At 46.7% G+C, this 22,633-nt stretch overlaps 2 protein-coding genes and 1 long non-coding RNA gene across 4 annotated transcripts; 2 read left to right on the forward strand and 1 right to left on the reverse strand.

Annotated features, from left to right (window-relative positions):
- Positions 1-64: 64 nt before the first annotated feature.
- LOC102108702 (17-beta-hydroxysteroid dehydrogenase 13) lies at positions 65-9,610 on the forward strand. Its single transcript, XM_005525573.3, has 7 exons — positions 65-354; positions 2,182-2,289; positions 2,881-3,012; positions 3,661-3,767; positions 7,446-7,583; positions 7,847-7,963; positions 8,905-9,610. The coding sequence occupies exons 1-7, from the start codon at positions 145-147 to the stop codon at positions 8,990-8,992; spliced, it is 900 nt and encodes a 299-aa protein (XP_005525630.1). The 5' UTR covers positions 65-144; the 3' UTR covers positions 8,993-9,610.
- A 115-nt stretch (positions 9,611-9,725) lies between these two features.
- LOC106628320 (uncharacterized) lies at positions 9,726-12,898 on the reverse strand. Of its 2 annotated transcripts, XR_001331641.2 has the most exons (4): positions 12,705-12,898; positions 12,441-12,616; positions 12,245-12,299; positions 9,726-10,319 (listed from the first exon to the last, which is right to left on the reverse strand). It is a non-coding gene; the product is annotated as an uncharacterized LOC106628320 (long non-coding RNA). The 2 variants fall into 2 exon arrangements; XR_001331640.2 differs by having other exon boundaries at positions 12,245-12,616.
- Positions 12,899-12,963: 65 nt separating this feature from the next.
- On the forward strand, positions 12,964-22,300 carry LOC102108885 (estradiol 17-beta-dehydrogenase 11). The gene is made up of 7 exons (XM_005525574.3): positions 12,964-13,281; positions 15,556-15,663; positions 16,255-16,386; positions 17,035-17,141; positions 17,832-17,969; positions 18,233-18,349; positions 19,077-22,300. Exons 1-7 carry the CDS (start codon positions 13,072-13,074, stop codon positions 19,162-19,164), a joined length of 900 nt encoding a protein of 299 aa, XP_005525631.1. The 5' UTR covers positions 12,964-13,071; the 3' UTR covers positions 19,165-22,300.
- Positions 22,301-22,633: the final 333 nt, after the last annotated feature.

A 22,633-nucleotide genomic window follows, 5' to 3' on the forward strand; every position in this document is an offset into this window, starting at 1 on the left:
TGCCACGGCGCACGGACACGCGCCCACGCTCAGCCGCGCTCTGATTGGCTGCTGAAACCAGGGGTGTGGCCTCGCCGGTCGTGGGGCGGGGCCGGCGGCGGGATCCCGGTGCAGTGCGGGAAGCAGAGGAGCTCCAGGAAAACAATGAATCTGATTCTGGAGGTTCTCCTGTTCCTGGCTACGCTCCTCTACTCCTACCTGGAGGCTTTTGTGAAGCTGTTCGTGCCGGTGAGGAGAAAGTCTCTCAGTGGGGAGCTGGTGCTCATCACGGGCGCTGGCCATGGCGTCGGGAGAGCGACCGCCTTGGAGTTCGCCAAGCGCCAGAGCAGGCTTGTTCTGTGGGACACCAATAAGGTAACGGCACACTCGTGTCCTCACTCCGGAACCTCCGAATCCACGGGGGATTTAGGGACGTAAGAAGGGCAGCACCACATTGCACCCCCGTCGCCTCCTTCCAGCTCGCTCCCATCGGCTCCCGCTTGGCTCCTCTGGCTGGGATGCTGAGCGCCAGGAGCGGGTTTGGCCCCACTTGCAGCAGAGGATGTGGGGCTCTGGTCCCACAGGCACTCGGTGCTACTCGGGAGGGAGGAGGCAGCAGCCGGCAGAGCACCTGCGAGAGGGAGAGAAGTGTTCAGGAAGCTGCTGGTGGATGTGCTGCCTGAGCTGGCAGAGAAAGCTCGTTGAGACCAGAAGGCAGGGAAGAGCAGGTTTGCCTTCACTTGTTCTCTCTGTAGCCTCGGGTGTTTTGTGTGCATTGCTGGGAGATGTGTTTTCTTTGCACTCCCGTTAGCAGCATCGCTGTGCCGGGCTGTGGGTGAGCCTGGCTGCCCTCTGGGCAGCTACACGCACAGATGGCACCTCTCGAAATGTTTACACTGGCCCAAACTCTTTATTTCAGATGATTTGACTGGAATGCAAAACAAGCCGTGGCAATTGGAGGATGGGCAGATACAGAGATGCGGCATGGCGTTCAGAAGGGATCCGGGGCAAGTTCTGGGTGTAGGTGCAACAAGGAGGGTGAAAGGCTGTGCTTCCTGTTTCTGACACGCTGGGTCAGCAAACGAGTTCGTCATGAAGCTGCAAAACAGACCCCAGCCCACCACAAAGAAAAACTCACCAAACCCGAGACAAATTGAGTGAGAAGATGGATAAACAGGGAAGATAGTGCTGAACCTTTTCAGTGTCTGTTCGTGGTACCCATTATGCCTAAGACCAGACATTGGAGGGGTGGGAGGAAGCATGGCACCGCTCTCCCAAAGTGTACAGAGCTGCGGTGAATCAGAGAATTGTTCATGTTCATTGGATGAAATGGGAGAATTAGGGTATAAATTTAGTAGTGAGCGACACCTGGCTTTAGTGCTGGGAAGTTGATTGTAGACGTGGGTGTCAGCAGGAACTGAAATACAGTGCAAAGGCATATTGTGGATTCCAGAGGATTTAGGAGTATGCTCCTCCAACCCAATTGCCTTGACAACGCCTCCTTCTTGGGGGCTCTCAGCATTAAACAGCTTTATTTAAACAGTGTTGAGGACAGCTGCCCAGTCATCCAACACAAGGAATGCTGAGCTGTCCCAGTCTGTTTGTGACCTACAGCTTTTCAATGCACAGGTTCCCAGTGGCATGACCTTCTGGCACCTGGGAACAGGGATACAACAAAGTCACTTCCACTCTGGCTTAGCGAGCTGAGGAAATGACTTTGGGGAGCTTCTGACCTGTGTCAGATGTCATTCTGAAATTAAAATCTTTCTACATTGTGCACTGTGGAGGGCATGTCTATTCTAATACCCAGCATATACATACAGAAACACATAGCGCCAGTTTTCATATCTCACAGTGTCATCCAGGCTTGTGTTTACAAGCTGTTTACACTCACAGTGCTGCCTGCTATGCTGTGATAGGCACTGTATGCCCCATTTCTGAAGCCTTGCTCTGCGTGCCTTACCAAACAAAAATCACTCTTTTTGCCACCCTTTCTTTTTGGTTGTTACTAGACACATCCTAAATTTAAGGCCAGAATGCCTGTCCTCTCAGCAACCCCACCTACAGCTCCTTCCCTGGGTAGCTGTGAACTGTTCTGGGGCTGGGCAGTTGTTGTTCAATCCAGGGACATCTTCAGCCTCTGCTGCTCAGCCATGGTGAGGGGACAGCTGTGCACAGTGTCTTTCTCTTTGCCTCTTCCAGCACGGCGTTGAGGAGACGGCAGCAGAATGCCAGAAGCTGGGAGCCACTGTTCAAACCTTCGTGGTGGACTGCAGCAAACGGGAGGAGATCAACAGCACTGCAGACAAGGTGGGGCAGCAGGGGCATGGCCAAAGGCTTTCCCAACCCTGCTTGATTTCCAGAGAAGGCAGTAAAACTAAAGAAAATGTGTTGTACACAAATCCTGCAAGCCCTTGGAAGCTCCCCACTCCTCGTTGCTCTCTGGACACAGAGTGCTGTTGCATTTCCAAGATTTGGGAGACTCCAGCATATCACATCCTGTTGCCAGGTTTGCTCTCCAGGGCTCCAGCCTCTGAAGGAACATAGCACTGAGGACATATGAATCATTTCATTGTAGTGGCTGTGGTCCAGCTGCCTCAAAACAGTCTGTACCCCCGTGGTCCCAACTGTGACTACACAGTCCAAAGTGTGCACAGTTTGTGGAACGCAATAAATACCAGCGTTAATTAAAGGAGAAGAATCAGATCTAAACCAGATTGCATAGCTTTACTGCAAAGTTCCTGTCCTGCCACATCTGGAAATGTGGCCTGATTTTCCTCTCCCTTAAAGATGCATTGTTAAGAATTAAATTAATTATGGCTCATCTTCCCTACCTTTGCAAATTTCCCCCCCGCCCCAAGTGACAGACACAATTTTGAGCTTTTGTTTTCCCTCCAAAAGGTGAAGAAGGATATTGGGGATGTGACTATCCTGGTGAACAACGCTGGTGTTATTACAGCTGCCGACTTTCTCTCGACTCAGGACCACCAGATAGAAAGGATGTTTGAAGTCAACATTCTTGGTCACATGTGGGTAAGGGCCACCAGCACCTATAGCTACAGATTTTTGGGAATGTCATGGTCCCAAGGAGGAATATTTAGACATACTTAGACCAGCTGTTATTAGCAGTGAATTACCAAATGAACTGTATAGCCCAGGGGCACCCAAGCAGACTGTGTGCTGGGAAACTGGAATGGCCTCCTGCTGATGTGAGCTGGCTGGTGACAGCCTCATCTGCAGCACACACTGGCCTCTGTCAGAGGTGTCGTGGGGCTGACAGGGTGTGAGCTTTCAGCAATACTTGTTTGTGGCAGAAGAAAAGAGAAGCCACAGCCTGACAAGTGGTTTATTGTAGGTGCTAGGGGTAAGACCCTGGCAGCATTTCTGCTGACACCTGAAACCTTAAAAGCAGCAAAGGAAAGATGTGAAAACCAGCTCCTGTTTATAGACAGCTGCTGAAACCTTTGGAGAGCAGGTTGCCAGCTGCACCACTGGTCAGAAAGCAGGTATCCCTGTGGCTCTGGGAATCTCAGGTGCTGTGTGACTCGTAGCTTTAGAGATAGCTTTGGCCACCTAGTGAATGACACTGAGGGTCAGTGCTGAGTATGCCTAAGAAAACAATGTTCTTGTCCTCCTTCCCATCCCCTGTGTTTTTGCCTCTTGGTTTAAATGACTTCCAAGACCACAAGAGCTTTTCTGCCAGTCATGATGAACAACAACTACGGGCACATTGTCACGGTGGCTTCGGCAGCAGGTCATTTTGTGACTCCTTTCATGGTGACTTATTGGTAAGTGATTTTGAAATCAGCTTGCTTAATTTTTAAAAATTGTAATTTTGTCTTCTCATTCAGAAAGTACCAAGTTACTAGCTCTGACTGAACCCTGAGCAATGTTTGTATGAAAGAACAGTCATGTGACATATCTACTAATGAAAGACTCTCCTGTTTTCTCTCCCCACCAGTGCAGACTTTTGCTTAGCAAAAAAGGTATCCTCTTCCCTTCTTCTTCTTAGAAAGTAGTTATTCTGTGATTTATTGTAGTGTTGTCAAGTAAACCCTAAGCTTGCTGAGTAGCCTTTGATCTTTTTACCATTGTGGCATTGACTGTAGTGTATAAAAATAGAAGCATAAAATCATCAGGGTTGTAAGAGACCTTTAAGATCATCCAGTACAACTGTCCACCCAGCACTGCCGTTGTAACCCCTAAACCACATCATCTAGTGCCAGATCCAAATGCCTCTTAAACACCTGTAGGATGGTGACTCCCCCACCTCCCTGAGGAACCTATTCCAGTGCCTGATCACCCTAACAGTGAAAATATTTTTTCTAATATCTCATCTGAATTTCCACTGTCTCAGCCTAAGGCCATTTCCTCTGTTCCTCTTACTGCAGGCACGGCAGAAGAGACTGACCCCATCTTCCTTCTCCAACCTCCTTTCAGGGTGTTACAGACAGCCATGAGGGCCCCCCTGAGCCTACTCTTGTCCTAACTAAACAAACTCAGCTCTTTCAGCCATTCCTCATAAGACATGTTTTCTAGACACTTCATGAGCTTTGTTTCCCTTCTCTGAACACGCTGCAGCTCCTCAATGTCCTTTTTAAAGGGGCCTGGAACTGGACACTGCACTGGAGGTATGGCCCCACCAGTTCCCAGTACAGGGGAACAACCACTTCCCTGTCCTGCTGGCTGATCCAGGCCAGGGTGCCATTGGCCTTCTTGGCCACATGGGCACACTCTGGCTTAGGTTCAGCTGCTGTCAGCCAGCACCCCAGACGTCCCTTTCTGTCCCAAGCCCTTCGTCACCCAGCCTGTATCACTGCATGGCTCAGGTGCAGAACCTGACGCTTCATCTTCTTGAGCCTCCTGCAGTCGTGTCCTCAGCCCACTGATGGAGTCTGTCCAGCAGAGCCTTCCATCCCTTGAGCACATCAACACTTCCACTCAAATCATTATTTTCTGCACAATTACTGAGGGTGCACTTGATCCCCGTGTCCAGATCATCCATAAAGACATTAAAAGGACCAGCCCAAAGCAGGGCCATGGGGAACACCACCAGTGACCAGCTACCAGCTGGATTTATCTCCATTCACCACAGCTCTCTGGGCCCAGCCATCCAGCCAGATTTTTACCCACTGAAGAGTCCACCCACCCAAGCTGCCAACAGCTGGTTTTTCTAGGAGGATGCTGTGGCAGATGGTGTCAAACACTTTATGGAAGTCTAGATAGACCCTGGACAGACACATCCACAGCCTTCCCGTCTACTAGGTGGGCCACTTTGTCATACAAGGAGATCAGGTTGGTTAAGCAGGGCCTTCCTTTCATAAATCCATGTTGGCTTGGCTTCATCCCCTGGTTGTCCTGCTTGTGCCTTGTAATGGCACTCAGGATGATCTCTTCCATTAACCTTGCCTGGAACCAAGGTTAGGCTTACAGGCCTGTAATTCCCCGGATAATCCTTCCAACCCTTCTAGTAGATGGGTGTTCAAATGGTGTACATTTGCTAATTTCCAGCCAGATGAAACTTGTCCAGTTAACCAGGACTGCTGGTAGTCATTGAAAGTGGTTTGGAAAGTTCTTTCAACAAGTTCCCTAATTACTCTGGCATGGATCCCATCAGAAGTCATAGACTTGTGAGTGTCTGATTGACACAGCAGATCACTTACCATCTCCTCCTGGATTATGGGCCCTTCCCTCAGCTCTCTGTCCCTGACTTCCAGCTCTGGGAGCTGAGAATCCTGAGGGACAACTGGACAATATTAAAGGCTGAGACAAAGAAGGTATTAAGTTCTTCTGCCTTCTCCTCATCCTCTGTCACCTTCTGCATTCAACAAATGATGGAGACATTCCTTGACCCTCCTTTTGCTGTATTTATAGAAATCTTTCTTGTCTCTGAGGCCAAGCTCTAGTTGGACTTTGGTCCTTCTAATCTTCTACCTACATGACTTCACAACATCTTTATAGTCCTCCCAAGTTAATTTACCCTCCATCTGTTTGTTTTCCCCAAAGTTCCAGCCTAAGTTTTCTGCTTAACCAGGCTGGTCTTTTTCCCTGACCACTTGTCTTTCAACCACATAGGGATGGGCTGCTCTTGAATATTTCTCAATTCCTTTTTAAAGTGTATCCAGCCTTTGTGGACCCCTTTGCCTTTCAGGACTTTCAGGACTGAACACAGTTCAGTGTTCTAAACAATGCCAAGGTTTGCCTACTAGAAGTCCAAGGTGGAAGTTCTGATGCCCCTCTTTACTTCACCCACTGTTGAAAATTCTGACATTTCATGGTCCCTTTGCCCAAGACTGCCACCAGCTACCACATCACCCACCAGTCCTCTGTTCACAAGCAACAGGTCTACCAGGACACCTCCTCCAGTAAGCTCTCTTACCAGTTGTGTTAGGAGGTTGTCTTCCAAACACTCCAGAAACTTCCTAGGTTCCTTCCTCTCTGTTGTGTTGTATTACCAGCAGACATTTGGCAAGTTGAAGGGCTGGAAACCATGAGACTTCTACCAGCTGCTTGTAGAACACCTCATCTGCCTGTTTGTCCTGGCTGGGTGTTTTATAACAGCCTTCCACCATGAGATACTTCCTGCTGACCTCCCCCCTGACCTTCTGCCATCATGACATCAAATTCCATTTCTACTTGAAATGTGTCAGGAAAATCATGGTGCAGGCACAAAAAACTTGTTAGACTGTATGTTGCCATCCTGCATACATCCAGCCTTCTATAAAGGCAGCTCCAGCTGCAGGCGTCTTCCCCTGGGAACACTCCTTCTTAGAGCAACCTTTTCCTGGGAATACTCCTTCTTAGAGTCATTCACTGTCAGCAGTGTGAGACCTTTCCAGCCAGGGCTTTTACTGGAATTACACTGCCAAATCCATAGCAATCAATAAACTGATTCTGTGATTTTCCTTTCTTTGGAGTTGATGTAATCCTCAGGCCCACACCTATTTCCATGGCAGGTTGTTCCTCAGTTCTGCTTACATAATGCTCCTCTATTTCAAAAGTCACACAAAACTGTTACAAGATGCTCCTGTGTGGTAAACAGTAGAGGGTTAATCTCCATTTCTACCCTGCCCATCCTTCTTAATTTTAGAGATTGAGGCTGTATTCCTTCTAGGAATCTGCTCTCATGTGAAAGAACAGGATGTCCATCAATTGATGCACTTCAGTTGCAATTTTCTAAGAATTGGTAATGTTTGTCTATGTTTGCAACTGAAGTGCCTTTATTTACATACCTGCTATGCATTGCACAATTACTCCACAAGTTTCATTACCTCATTCACCACTACACTCTGACACAGGCAAAGTTAGAATAGTCCCTGCCCTGTCTCTCAGCTGGATTACATTACTTGGAGGTTTTTGCATCCTAGCCTTTACTGTATGTATATGATTGTTTAGACCATTTGCAGCTGTAGAAGTGTGGAAATAGGATTTCTGCCTTCTCATTTATACTTTTTCCCCTCCTGCAGCTCAAGCAAGTTTGCTGCAGTTGGATTTCATAAAGCTCTGACAGAGGAGCTGTCTGCCCTGGGAAAGGATGGAATAAAAACAACGTGTCTTTGTCCAGTTTTTATAAACACTGGATTTGTCAAAAACCCCACTACAAGGTAACTCTCAATACTCTCCATTCCTGTACTTCCTTCTTTGCATCAAGGCACTGCATAGTATCCCTGGCTTTAGGCCTCTACTCCAACTGTAGCTGTATAACAACAGTGTGTATCATTGGCTAAAGAAAATCTGCAGTGTCCTTTAACCCATGTAATTGTTGCATTTGAATTACTTGTGTTTGTGCATTTGTGAAGCCTCCTAGATCAGCTGGTACCACCCCTTTTTACTACTGCAGCTCTTATGTGTTTGCTTTCCTGTGTAGGCTTGGAAAGATTTTGGAGGTTGAAGAAGTTGTAGAGGCTCTGATGGAAGGAATAGTAACCAACCAGAAAATGGTTTTTGTTCCACCACAGCTAAACATTGCTTTGCTTTCTGAAATGTAAGTACAAAGGAAAATGAAACAATGGATGTGAAAACAACAATATTACATGAGTACACAAGGTTTAAACTTGTGACTTCTAAGTCAGCAGAAGTTCCACAAAGAACTGAGGACCTGCTGCTTATTAGTGTTTATTTCTTCATGTCAACACTCGGGCCAGAGAGGCTAAGAACGTTCCTTCAAAAAGGCTCTACTGCTCTTTGCTATGTAAAGCAAGATTTATCCTCTCAACACAACTGTCCAGTGCAGTTGCTCTGCTGAGGAGGTGTTTTTGCCAGAGCTCCAGTTCCAAATCTGGAATTCATATCCGAACAATTAAATTAGCTTCTCAGTTAAATCCTACAGTATCTCATTAAACACCTGGTAGTTTCTTGTTTGCTAAACCAAACACCAGACTGTGGGAAAAGTGTTTTAAATCTTTTTGCAACTCCAAGAGCTGCTTGTTGAGAGTGCAAGTCTACAAAAGCATAGGCAAGTCAAAACTGATGCTGTCAAAGCACTTTGCTTTTTTTGTCACCATTTAGGACAGGGGGATGAAGAGACAAAGCTCTTTAAGAGAAGCAATCTTAGGAGTGGGAACTGCACCTCAGTTTTAACGTCTCATCCTTCCACAGGCCCACTGCTTTTCAGAGCATGAAATGTAATACACACCTACCTCTGTACAATATTGAACCTTCTTGCATCCTGCAGCAATATTGCAGTTCACATACTGCCCATAGATACCTGACTTTGGAACTGTCATAAAAAGCCGGGACTGGACTTTAATTAGTCAGAGATTGATGAGAGCTATGGAAATAATGCCCAATTTAATACTTACTCTCAGTTCATATGTGTGTGTGCATGCTGCTCCCAGGCCAGCTCTTCCCTCACCTGCAGTGCCACTTTTTCCCATAATTTAAGTTTCTATCCCACTTTTAATTTCATGGTATTGTCTCTCTCAGGGTCTTTCCAGAACGCGCTCTGAACCTCCTGAAGAAGATGACCATTCCAAAGTTTGATGCAGTCATTGGGCAGAGAAGCACGCAGTGAAAAGCAAGAAGTGATTCTCATTTTCCAGAGACACCAGTGAAAACAGAACATGTGCTGAGCATAGTTCAGCTGGCTTGATTCAGATCAGAGCTCAGGCAAGTGCTTCCAGGCCACTGTTCCCACCTAAGGGCTTATCCCACACCTGCAGCTGGAATACACCAGCTTAACAGGGAGTGTTAGCAAAGCAGAGATGCAGCTCTAGAAGGGCTGCTTTGACTGTACATCCCATCACTTCTGTCTCGTTGTGCTGAGGCAGACAGGAATTTCCACAAAGCCTGTGTTTGGGACAGCACAGCTGCCTAGTTGAGTGCAAAGGGATTGCCTGAGAGCATGTTAATCTGCACTCATCCCTGAGCAAAAGCATCTTGCAAGAAGCAATTTATAGAGGAGGTGGGTGGCCTGTTTCATCTCACTTATTAATTTTAAGTTTGAAAACTGTGCTCTAATGAGCACTTACAGTTTTGTGTGTATTTGTAATGAGAATTATTGAATTAATTATTTGTATTATTGAAATAATGGTCTTGTTTTTAATGTAGTGCCTAATTACAACATTTATCAATTATGCATTAGCACCATCAACACTCCATATTACAAATAAATACATTATTCTAACCCAAAGGTGTCTCTCAGCAATGAAAGTGGCAACCAGGTCCAGGCAAAGACAGTGGAGCATGTGCCCCAATGTTGAAAGGATCAGAGTCTGCCAAACATCAGCCTATGCTGCAGGGATGAGCCAGTCCCCTAGCACACAGGGAAGCCACGTCAGGATCAGTGAGGTACAGGGCCAGGCAATGCAGCCCATGCACGGGCCAAGGCTTAAAGGCAGTGCCAGGGCTGGGGGTGCATAGGAAGGCTCCAGTTTAGCCTTCACACAGCTCCTCAACACAAGCCAGGGGCCTGCTCTGATGGCACAGGAGGTGAAACCCCTGAAGGTGTTTGGCCCGGGGTCTAAGAGAGCAGCAGCAGCTGCTGACACATGGGTCAAAGACCCCTCCAGAGCACAGAGGATCTGTGCACCCACTTGTGCAACTCCCACCCACAGCAGGCACTGCTGGCCCGCAGCCATCCCAGGCAGGCCTGAATGCGCTGCCACCTTCAGCACAGTTGGAATCTGTCCTGTTCACCTGAGCCTTTCAAGTTGTTCTGTAAACAGGTTCTTCAGAAAAGTGAGAGCATTCACCCTCCTGCTCTTAGCTGGTAACAAGTAGAAGCAATGTTGACAGCTTAAGTAACAGACAACTGTTTTCCATTTTGCCCATGGAACATTCATGTAACAGGACACTTCGCAGTTTCAGCTCTTGTGCTTCACAGTGCAAGATTCCTGCAGCTGAGACAGGAAAGGAAAAGGGTTCACAAAACTCAGGACATAGAAAAAAGGTTATAAGCCAATCAAAGAATACTTAGGCATGGTTTCCAAGCCAAAATGTGGAGGATTGCATCCTTGCTTCTTTTTGAGCTGCATATTGCCCTCTTGCTACTATGACACTCCTGTCACACATGAGACGCTTGAAGCCACATCTGCGTGACTTTTTGATTATGTTCACTTCCACCTATTCTTACCTAGTGAGGAGTAAAAAAGTCTAAAAATTCAGATGTTTCAAAAATTCAAAAGACCTGTCAGAGCAAGAAGCACACCAGCCAAAATGTTTGTACTTAGCATTCACAGGAACATAAGGGCTAAATCAAAGCTTTACTGATTTGTAACAACTTGACAGTTGTCTCTTGTATGTCTGGCAAGCATGCTTAACTTCCCACTGAGCTTAGCCTCTCCTGGTACCCACTTCCCACATTTCTTCTATTCCATGACTTGAATCCTTGCTCAAAGGAAAGTCCAGTGACTCCACAGAAAAAAGCTTAAAAAGACCCTGGAGAAAAGTCTTGGATGACTTGGCCCTTTTCTTAGGCTGGTGAAGGACTGCTTTCAGTAGGACACATCAGACAAGATCCTTGCCTTCTTGTGGTACACCATCCCCACTAGTCCTGTGTATCATTCAGATTCTGATGGCAGGATTAAATTGGAAGTCCAAAATCCATCCAAGGGATGACAGCACTCTTCAGCAGAGTCTGTTTTTTAGCACACTTGCTCCTAAGGAAGGGGAGACTATATTGACTCTTGCTTTGACAGATCTAGTCCAGTGTCTCAGAGCCCAGAGGAATTACTGGGCAAGGCAACTCATGCAGTACTCTGTGTGTGGCTGTGGTTCTGTTCTGTGTCATCTAAGGCTGCACATCTCCTGTTGGCATAAAGAAACATGCAAAAGCAGGGACTTTCAGCTTTCATCTCCTGAACACCAGTGACAGAACTGAGTCACCAAGCCTCCCAGGCTTCTCAGTTCTCTTTCTGGCCACAACACTCAATTGGATCTTAGCCCAAACTCTGGTCACACATGGGTGCCCAGCAGGAGTCCATGTGAGCAGGTTTCATGCAGCCACCTACAGCTAAGTCCCAAATTTGAAGAGTGGTACCTCACACCCTGGCCTAAGCACTCCTTATGAGTCAGGTTAGTGACTCTGGCCCTGTGCTCTGCCTCCTGCTGAGGTGTCTCTTGGAGCTGGTGCTTCCATGCCCTCCCTGCCTCCTCTTCCTTGGCCCCAGCACTGACTGGAGCCCTGTGCCAGGAAAATGACAGCACCGCTGACTCGTGCAATTGGGGTCTGGCTCAAACACTGATGTGTTAATTAGGCAGAGAACCAAGTTCCAAGAGAAGAGTAGGAAGTGTCTAGCTCCGAGTCTCTGTGCTGGAATGGATCCAGTCTCTCACTACAAGGTGAGCTGCAGCGGTTTCGCCGCACCAGGACAAAAATAATACTTTTCAGAAACTGTAATCTTGACTGAATGCAATTTTGGTCAGTTGTTAAATGTTCACCAAGCAGCTCAAAAATATCCTTAAATAAAATAATGAACATGACTGTGATACATGAGGTTTCCTAACTGAAAAACAAAGGTCAGCAATACTTTCCAGGAAAGGCCATGCAGTTACATTGATAGAGCTGGAAGAAGCGCCTGAAAGTACTTTTCTTCTATTTCCTATAAGCATTCCTGTTCTGATTAAGGTTCTGGATACTCTATTCCATAGAAGTGATTCCAACTGTGAGTTGTGTTTTTACTAAATTAGATTAAAGTTCATGCAATTTAATGCCTTTTTTCAAAGGACTTATGGAAACTAAGCAGCTGCAGCATAAGATCGAAGGTCTGAGTATGGATAACTAAATAAAAGACATAGTAAGACAAACAGCTAGGCAAGGGCTCACCTGTGGAGTTCCAGGAGTTAAAAGGACTTATGTCATTCAGCTTTTCTTAAGGTACCTGGAAAGGGATGGTGGGGAACAAAGGCTGCTGACAATGCACAAAGACGCAATGAGAAAGGACCATGAAGAAAACTGCTCAAGGACCTCATAGCACTGAGCAGCTAGACAGGCACAAAACACAAAAAATGAAAATAATTACAATACAGAGTTGAATGGAACTTCAAGATGCTTTTGTCAGAAACTGGATGAGCACTTTTATTGCCATTTCCATCCGTTTTCTGTCCCTTTTCCACCTGCAGCAAGTAACAAACAAGAACGTGTTTTGCTGCTTCCTTAATATAAGGTCTTGAGAGAGGGACAAGAAGGCACTGCCACCTGTGTGGGAAAAAACAAAGCAGAGAATGATCAGTCGGGGTGACTGAAAGATTAAACCCAAGGGTAGAACACAGAGGGGTTTGCACACCTTTATAGTCCGTGTCTTCCTCAGCCAAGAGGGCAGAAAACTCCCTGAAAGCCGCATTTCTTTACCCACGCCCGGCACGTCCTGTCAGCTGCAGGGCGAATATGGTTCTGCGGGGACAGGTTGGAGTGCGTGTGCAGCTCCTCCGCACCGCTCCTCAGCTCCAGCACGGGAGCAGCAGCACAGGGACACCGGGAGGTCAGCGTGGGTCAGCTGGGCGGAGCAGCCGCCGGTACGGGCGGTGCGGGGGTGGATCCTGCGGGAGCGGACGGGACCGGCAGTGCGCACTGCGACGGGCAGAGGATAAAGCAACAACCCCTTAAAAGAGATTAAAGTTCAGTTCGGCCCTCAAAAGAGTTCCGGGGAAACAATGAATCTGATTCTGGAGGTTCTCCTGTTCCTGGCTACGCTCCTCTACTCCTACCTGGAGGCTTTTGTGAAGCTGTTCGTGCCGGTGAGGAGAAAGTCTCTCAGTGGGGAGCTGGTGCTCATCACGGGCGCTGGCCATGGCGTCGGGAGAGCGACCGCCTTGGAGTTCGCCAAGCGCCAGAGCAGGCTTGTTCTGTGGGACACCAATAAGGTAACGGCACACTCGTGTCCTCACTCCGGAACCTCCGAATCCACGGGGGATTTAGGGACGTAAGAAGGGCAGCACCACATTGCACCCCCGTCGCCTCCTTCCAGCTCGCTCCCATCGGCTCCCGCTTGGCTCCTCTGGCTGGGATGCTGAGCGCCAGGAGCGGGTTTGGCCCCACTTGCAGCAGAGGATGTGGGGCTCTGGTCCCACAGGCACTCGGTGCTACTCGGGAGGGAGGAGGCAGCAGCCGGCAGAGCACCTGCGAGAGGGAGAGAAGTGTTCAGGAAGCTGCTGGTGGATGTGCTGCCTGAGCTGGCAGAGAAAGCTCGTTGAGACCGGAAGGCAGGGAAGAGCAGGTTTGCCTTCACTTGTTCTCTCTGTAGCCTCGGGTGTTTTGTGTGCATTGCTGGGAGATGTGTTTTCTTTGCACTCCCGTTAGCAGCATCGCTGTGCCGGGCTGTGGGTGAGCCCGGCTGCCCTCTGGGCAGCTACACGCACAGATGGCACCTCTCGAAATGTTTACACTGGCCCAAACTCTTTATTTCAGATGATTTGACTGGAATGCAAAACAAGCCGTGGCAAGTGGAGGATGGGCAGATACAGAGATGCGGCATGGCGTTCAGAAGGGATCCGGGGCAAGTTTTGGGTGTAGGTGCAACAAGGAGGGTGAAAGGCTGTGCTTCCTGTTTCTGACACGCTGGGTCAGCAAAGAAGTTAATTGTGTCATCCTGAAGCTGCAAAACAGACCCCAGCCCAGGGCTCCACTGGCACAGCCTTCTGGCACCTGGGGACAAGAGAACAGCAAAATCACTCCTGCCCTAGTCGAGTGAGCTGATGCAATGACAGAGGAAGGCTTCTGTTCTGTGTGTGTTTCAAGTGCAATTCTGTAAGGAAAGTCTCTTTGCACTGTGCACTGTTGTGGTGGGTTGATGTTGGCCGTACGACAGGTGCCCACCAAACTGCTCTATCACCCCCTTTTCTCAGCTGCACTGGGCAGAGGAAATAACATGGGAAACAATTACTTGTACATTGAGATAAAGCAGTTTGCTAAAGCAAAGCTGAAAAGTTGTGCTCAGAGAAGCAGAGGAAAAAAATATTCTCTACTTCCCATCAGCAAGAGATTACCGCCCACATGTTGGGAAGTGCTTGCTCTGGAAGGCAAACATTGGAAATACCGGATGCCCCTCCTCTTCTTCCTCCTTTTCTTGGCTTTTGTATCTGAGCTGTCATCATATAATATGGAATATCCCTTCGGTCAATTTTGCTCTGCATTCCTAATTGTGTCCCCTCCCAGGCTCTACTGATGGGGCGGGAAATGTTTGCAACACAGCACTGATGCTGCGCCAGCACTGCTCAGCAGCAGCCAAAAAAGGGGTTATCAACCCCTTCCTAGCAACCAGTGCAAAGTACAGCACTGTGAGGGTGCTATGGGGAAATCAATTCCATCTTAGCCAGACCCAATACAACTATGGCTCTTCTCACACCCAGCATGTGAATACAGAAACACATTGGAGGCACTCTCCACACCTCAGGGTGTCAGCCAGGCCTGTGTTGCATGAGCTCTCTTTACACTCACAGTACTGCCTGCTGTGCTGTGATAGGCACTGTGTGCCCTCTTTCTGCTTGTGTGCCTTACCAAGCCAAACACACTCTTGTTGCCACATTCCTTAGGCTAAGAGAATTGGGATTGCTCAGCCTGGAAAACTGATGTCTTTGGAGTGACCTAATTGTGATCTTCCAGTATGTGAAGGGAGCTTACAAACAGATGGAGAGAGAGGATTTCCAAGAGCATGTAGTGACAGGACAGAGGGAAATTGATTCAAACCGGAAGAGAGATGGTTTAGATTGGATATAAGGAAGAAATTTGTTACTGTGAGGATGGTAAGGTACTGGAACAGATGAGATGTTATAGATGCCTCATCCCTGGAATGTTCAAGGCCAGATTGAATGGAGCTCTGGGGATTTGATCTAGTGTCCTGCCCATTGCAAGGGGGGATTGGAACTGTATAATCTTTATAATCATTAAGGTCCATTCCAACCCAAACCATTTCATGATTTTCCAATTTCCTTTCTGGTAGTCACTCTACACAGGTCCAGAATTTCCAGCTGGATTACATATGCTCTCAACAACCCCACCTACAGCTCCTTCCCTGGGTAGCTGTGAACTGTTCTGGGGCTGGGCAGTTGTTGTTCAATCCAGGGACATCTTCAGCCTCTGCTGCTCAGCCATGGTGAGGGGACAGCTGTGCACAGTGTCTTTCTCTTTGCCTCTTCCAGCACGGCGTTGAGGAGACGGCAGCAGAATGCCAGAAGCTGGGAGCCACTGTTCAAACCTTCGTGGTGGACTGCAGCAAACGGGAGGAGATCAACAGCACTGCAGACAAGGTGGGGCAGCAGGGGCATGGCCAAAGGCTTTCCCAACCCTGCTTGATTTCCAGAGAAGGCAGTAAAACTAAAGAAGATGTGTTGTACACAAATCCTGCAAGCCCTTGGAAGCTCCCCACTCCTCGTTGCTCTCTGGACACAGAGTGCTGTTGCATTTCCAAGATTTGGGAGACTCCAGCATATCACATCCTGTTGCCAGGTTTGCTCTCCAGGGCTCCAGCCTCTGAAGGAACATAGCACTGAGGACATATGAATCATTTCATTGTAGTGGCTGTGGTCCGGCTGCCTCAAAACAGTCTGTACCCCCGTGGTCCCAACTGTGACTACACAGTCCAAAGTGTGCACAGTTTGTGGAACGCAATAAATACCGGCATTAATTAAAGGAGAAGAATCAGATCTAAACCAGATTGCATAGCTTTACTGCAAAGTTCCTGTCCTGCCACATCTGGAAATGTGGCCTGATTTTCCTCTCCCTTAAAGATGCATTGTTAAGAATTAAATTAATTATGGCTCATCTTCCCTACCTTTGCAAATTTCCCCCCCGCCCCAAGTGACAGACACAGTTTTGAGCTTTTGTTTTCCCTCCAAAAGGTGAAGAAGGATATTGGGGATGTGACTATCCTGGTGAACAACGCTGGTGTTATTACAGCTGCCGACTTTCTCTCGACTCAGGACCACCAGATAGAAAGGATGTTTGAAGTCAACATTCTTGGTCACATGTGGGTAAGGGCCACCAGCACCTATAGCTACAGATTTTTGGGAATGTCATAGTCCCAAGGAGGAATATTTAGACATACTTAGACCAGCTGTTATTAGCAGTGAATTACCAAATGAACTGTATAGCCCAGGGGCACCCAAGCAGACTGTGTGCTGGGAAACTGGAATGGCCTCTTGCTGATGTGAGCTGGCTGGTGACAGCCTCATCTGCAGCACACACTGGCCTCTGTCAGAGGTGTCGTGGGGCTGACAGGGTGTGAGCTTTCAGCAATACTTGTTTGTGGCAGAAGAAAAGAGAAGCCACAGCCTGACAAGTGGTTTATTGTAGGTGCTAGGGGTCAGACCCTGGCAGCATTTCTGCTGACACCTGAAACCTTAAAAGCAGCAAAGGAAAGATGTGAAAACCAGCTCCTGTTTATAGACAGCTGCTGAAACCTTTGGAGAGCAGGTTGCCAGCTGCACCACTGGTCAGAAAGCAGGTATCCCTGTGGCTCTGGGAATCTCAGGTGCTGTGTGACTCGTAGCTTTAGAGATAGCTTTGGCCACCTAGTGAATGACACTGAGGGTCAGTGCTGAGTATGCCTAAGAAAACAATGTTCTTGTCCTCCTTCCCATCCCCTGTGTTTTTGCCTCTTGGTTTAAATGACTTCCAAGACCACGAGAGCTTTTCTGCCAGTCATGATGAACAACAACTACGGGCACATTGTCACGGTGGCTTCGGCAGCAGGTCATTTTGTGACTCCTTTCATGGTGACTTATTGGTAAGTGATTTTGAAATCAGCTTGCTTAATTTTTAAAAATTGTAATTTTGTCTTCTCGTTCAGAAAGTACCAAGTTACTAGCTCTGACTGAACCCTGAGCAATGTTTGTATGAAAGAACAGTCATGTGACTATTTTCTTTGGAATTCATTTAAACTTAAGGCCCACACCTGTTTCTATGGGAGGACATTCCTTAAGTTTTGCTTGTGTAATGGTCCTTTATTTCAAAGCACACAAAATTGATTTGAGATGCTCCTGTGTGGTTCAGTAAATAGTTGAAGGTTAATCTCCATTTCTACCCTGCCCATCCTTCTTAATTTCAGTCATTCAGGCTGCATTCCTTTCAAAAATCTTCTCTCATGGGAAAAATCGGATGTGCATCTCTTGACACACACTAGTTAATATTTTCTAAGATTTCTTAATGTTTTCCTCTGTGTTTTTTCTGCCTGTTCACACCCTGTCTGCTTTCCACAACTACTCCACAAGTTTCAACATCTAATCCACCACTACACTCTGGCACAGGCGAAGTTAGAATAGTCCCTGCCCTGTCTCTCAGCTGGATTACATTTTATTTGGAGGTTTTTGCATCCTAGCCTTTACTGTATGTATATGATTGTTTAGACCATTTGCAGCTGTAGAAGTGTGGAAATAGGATTTCTGCCTTCTCATTTATACTTTTTCCCCTCCTGCAGCTCAAGCAAGTTTGCTGCAGTTGGATTTCATAAAGCTCTGACAGAGGAGCTGTCTGCCCTGGGAAAGGATGGAATAAAAACAACGTGTCTTTGTCCAGTTTTTATAAACACTGGATTTGTCAAAAACCCCACTACAAGGTAACTCTCAATACTCTCCATTCCTGTACTTCCTTCTTTGCATCAAGGCACTGCATAGTATCCCTGGCTTTAGGCCTCTACTCCAACTGTAGCTGTATAACAACAGTGTGTATCATTGGCTAAAGAAAATCTGCAGTGTCCTTTAACCCATGTAATTGTTGCATTTGAATTACCTGAGTTTGTGCATTTGTGAAGCCTCCTAGATCAGCTGGTACCACCCCTTTTTACCACTGCAGCTCTTATGTGTTTGCTTTCCTGTGTAGGCTTGGAAAGATTTTGGAGGTTGAAGAAGTTGTAGAGGCTCTGATGGAAGGAATAGTAACCAACAAGAAAATGGTTTTTGTTCCCTCAAATCAGAGTGTTGCTTTACTGCTTGAAAGGTAAGTAGGGGGAAAAAATATATCAACTGTAACCTGCTGAGTGTACCACCCTCAAACTTGTAAAATCTGATTCAAGATTAAGTTTTATTTTAGAACATATCACAAGATAGTTAATAATGCACTGGTTCTCTCCAGTGACAACAGCAGACATCATCCAGAGATTTTATTTGAGCCCTCTCACAGGCCCTTGTATAGAACCAGTTGCTGTAGCTGACTGGTGTCAGTGAGCTCCATTGCTCTACAGGCCACCACATTCTCTGAAACAGCAGCCCCAGAAGCTCCCAGAATGAGATGAGGACCTGAGTGTTTCTTCATGTCAACACCAAAGATTCAGGCCATGGAGACTGGAAAATTACTTTAAAAGGGCTCTGTTGCAAAGAGAAAACAAATGCTTGTGTCTATGTTCAGTATGAAAACTTTCTGGATTCTGCAGCAATATTGCAGCCTAAATCATGGTTGGTACATACTTGTCCTGGAATTGTTGTAAAAAGACATGGGTGGGATTGGAATTAAAACTTGTCAGAGATTGATGAGGGCTATGTGTCCTTGGGAAATAATGCCCATTTTAAGACTCTGACTTAAGACTAAGTCTGTCTCAGACTGTCTGTGTCCGTGTGTGAGCATGCATGCTGCTCCCAGACCAGCTCTTCCCTCACCTGCAGTGCCACTTTTTCCCATAATTTAAGTTTCTATCCCACTTTCAATTTCATGGTATTGTCTCTCTCAGGGTCTTTCCAGAACGCGCTCTGAACCTCCTGAAGAAGATGACTGATGTCAAGTTTGATGCAGTCATTGGGCAGAGAAGCACGCAGTGAAAAGCAAGAAGTGATTCTCATTTTCCAGAGGCACCAGTGAAAACAGAACATGTGCTGAGCATAGTTCAGCTGGCTTGATTCAGATCAGAGCTCAGGCAAGTGCTTCCAGGCCACTGTTCCCACCTAAGGGCTTATCCCACACCTGCAGCTGGAATACACCAGCTTAACAGGGAGTGTTAGCAAAGCAGAGATGCAGCTCTAGAAGGGCTGCTTTGACTGTACATCCCATCACTTCTGTCTCGTTGTGCTGAGGCAGACAGGAATTTCCACAAAAGTGGGTGGCCTGTTTTCACCTCAATTTATATTTTTTAATTATGAAATGCTCTAATGAATGCTGAATTTTCCGTATTTTTGTTGCAAATACCTGAAATAATACAGGTGTATATGTAATTTACCTAATTGCATTAATTACCAATTACACATTTCCACCATCAATACGTCTTTATATAAATAAATACAGTTATTTAACACAAAGAACACAGTGTCTCTTGGCAGTGAAAGTCATAATCAGGCCCTAGAGATGCATTTAAGGTATGGCATCAAGGAATACACCTTTACCTGTATAATTTCTCACACTTCTCTTCTGTACTTTCCAGACATCTTTAAAACACCTTCTCATGAAAACAGTGCAGTATTTCTCTACAAATGACTGGGTGCCACAAGTGCAGCTCACGCAGGTACCAGGGCCAAAGCTTAAAGGGCTGGGGGTGCATAGGAAGGCTCCAGTTTAGCCTTCACACAGCTCCTCAACACAAGCCAGGGGCCTACTCTGATGGCACAGGAGGTGAAACCCCTGAAGGTGTTTGGCCCGGGGTCTAAGAGAGCAGCAGCAGCTGCTGACACATGGGTCAAAGACCCCTCCAGAGCACAGAGGATCTGTGCACCCACTTGTGCAACTCCCACCCACAGCAGGCACTGCTGGCCCGCAGCCATCCCAGGCAGGCCTGAATGCGCTGCCACCTTCAGCACAGTTGGAATCTGTCCTGTTCACCTGAGCCTTTCAAGTTGTTCTATAAACCAAATTTCTTTTTCTTCAGAAAAGGGGAGCTCTCACCACCCAGCTCCTCCTGCTCTGAGCTGTCAACAGGTAAATGTTTTGCTTCCATCAGCACAAATATTAGCTAGATGAGCCAAATGACACAAAAATAGCTTCCTTTTTGCTCATGGAACATTCATGTAACAGGACACTCAGCGTGAGTGAAGCCTTAGTTCCCGGCTTTGGATTTTTTGCTTCATAGAGAAATCAAAAAGAAAGTAAAGAAAAGGTAAGCAAGTTTCAGAGAATTAAAAAATTCCAAAATCTTGCAAGTCAATTAAGGAGTATTAGATGTGGTTAGTATTTAAAACCAAGACCCTCCAAATCCCCAAAGCATTTGAGAGAAGCATGTTTTGAGTCCTGAAGGATAATGGAGTTCAATATGCATTCATTTTCAGTAAGCTATTTTCTAAGTCTGTTTTCCCTGCCTCAGTGGCATCCCCCAAATCTAAGAAGAGTGGCTTAGTGACTTTTGTCTATTCTGAAAGAAGTCTTGTCCTGCTTCTATTTGAACTACATATTCAGCTCTTTCTCAGGGGACAGGCCTGTCACAACTGAAAGCTACTTGCTCTTCTCCATGTTGCTTGAGTTTCCTAGTTTGCTACTTGGCATAAAAACAGGACTAAAAGCAGGGACTTTCAGCTTTCATCTCCTGAACACCAGTGACAGAACTGAGTCACCAAGCCTCCCAGGCTTCTCAGTTCTCTTTCTGGCCACAGCACTCAATTGGATCTTAGCCCAAACTCTGGTCACACATGGGTGCCCAGCAGGAGTCCATGTGAGCAGGTTTCATGGAGCCACCTACAGCTAAGTCCCAAATTTGAAGAGTGGTACCTCACACCCTGGCCTAAGCACTCCTTATGAGTCAGGTTAGTGACTCTGGCCCTGTGCTCTGCCTCCTGCTGAGGTGTCTCTTGGAGCTGGTGCTTCCATGCCCTCCCTGCTTCCTCTTCCTTGGCCCCAGCACTGACTGGAGCCCTGTGCCAGGAAAATGACAGCACCGCTGACTCGTGCAATTGGGGTCTGGCCCAAACACTGATGTGTTAATTAGGCAGAGAACCAAGTTCCAAGAGAAAAGTAGGAAGCGCCTAGTTCTTAGTCTTTGTGCTGGAGTCTGCCCAGACTCCTGCAGACATAATGAGAAACAACTCAGTTAAAAAGCACTATGATGTTGGCTAGAAATCTGTGGAGCTCCTTCCTCAGCTCTTCCAGCTGTTCTGCTTTAAGAAAGCACAGGAATGTGAGGCCCCACAGATAATTCATGTGCCAGGTGAATTGTGTAGTCTCTGAGGGGCTGCAGCCAGCAGGCAGATGACTCTTCTGGGACTGCCCTGCCAGGTGACGTGGGCTCTGGTCCCCAAAGCAAGAGGTATGAAAGTGAATTACTTGTTAATCTCTAATGGCATGGATCCCCACAGCACTGCTACCTGGCCTGTCTCTTTAGCAAAGTCTGAGGGGTACTTCTTTGGAGACTGGCTCTGCTGTATTTTTCCAAAGTCCTTGAATCCTACTCAGAGTGTTAGGAGAATCATTTTAACCTGTGTTTCTTGGCACAAACCTAGGCCACTTACAAGAGAAAATCAGGGCTGTACCTCTTAGTGCCACTGTATGCTAGCTCTAAGGCCCCAGTATCATGACTAGGGCAATACTTTTTAATACTTGCAGGTAGTACCAGTATGCATAAAAATCCAGGCAATTTTAGGCAGCATTTCAGAACATGGATTTCTAAATGCACAGAATCTCCTGAACCCAGCAGTTCAGGAAGGGGGTTTTGTAATTTTTTGGTGCTTTTTTACTATTTCTCCACTGAAATTAAACATCTGAGATCACTGCTAGTTCAGAGTGTTGCAAAACTGTCTGCAAAAATTCTGGCTCAACTTTTTGGTACCTTCAATCTCTCAGATTCTTTCATTTTGCATCTATTATCTGACCATGCATTTTTTCCTTTTCCAAGCAGGTCGCTTGCTTTGTTTGAGCTCATCACCAGGAGGATTGTAGGATTGTAGCTTTACTGCAGAACTTCTACCAAAGTATGAATAAGCTTACATTTATCCAAGAAGCCAGGTGTTCCTAGGATTAAACTTGTTCTGGTGCAAAATATTTCTTCTCTGTGTTCTCAGCCTTTTAGTGTTTGCAGCTGGTAGCTGTTCGTTTTCTAAAACATCACAATCAAAATTATTTTCAAGAAATATTCTAGTTAAACCAGTGCTGCAACAGGGAGATACCCTCAATGCTCAAAAATAATCTGATGACAATAGTGGCAGTATTTTTATTATATAAAGGAATTCCAGACAGTCATGTTCACCAGTGCCTCCCAGCTTGCTAATCATGAGGTAATCCCTAATGGTAGAAAAACCCAAACCCTGAGCAGGAGCTTGCACTAATCCTTTGATGGCCACATAGCTTTTCCATGATGAGGTGTTGCTGCTTCCC

The sequence above is a fragment of the Pseudopodoces humilis genome, chromosome 6, assembly GCF_049639895.1.
Source record: "Pseudopodoces humilis isolate 2021_Gansu_Grassland_sample_001 chromosome 6, ASM4963989v1, whole genome shotgun sequence".
NCBI classification, from domain to species: Eukaryota; Metazoa; Chordata; class Aves; order Passeriformes; family Paridae; genus Pseudopodoces; species Pseudopodoces humilis.

Coding starts and splice junctions, on each gene's coding strand:
- LOC102108702 (XM_005525573.3), top strand. CDS start 145: ATGAATCTGATTCTGGAGGTTCTCCTGTTCCTGGCTACGCTCCTCTAC. Junction 7,584..7,846: donor GTCAAAAACCCCACTACAAG/GTAACTCTCAAT, acceptor TTTCCTGTGTAG/GCTTGGAAAGATTTTGGAGG. Junction 7,964..8,904: donor ATTGCTTTGCTTTCTGAAAT/GTAAGTACAAAG, acceptor TGTCTCTCTCAG/GGTCTTTCCAGAACGCGCTC.
- LOC102108885 (XM_005525574.3), top strand. CDS start 13,072: ATGAATCTGATTCTGGAGGTTCTCCTGTTCCTGGCTACGCTCCTCTAC. Junction 13,282..15,555: donor TTCTGTGGGACACCAATAAG/GTAACGGCACAC, acceptor TGCCTCTTCCAG/CACGGCGTTGAGGAGACGGC. Junction 17,970..18,232: donor GTCAAAAACCCCACTACAAG/GTAACTCTCAAT, acceptor TTTCCTGTGTAG/GCTTGGAAAGATTTTGGAGG.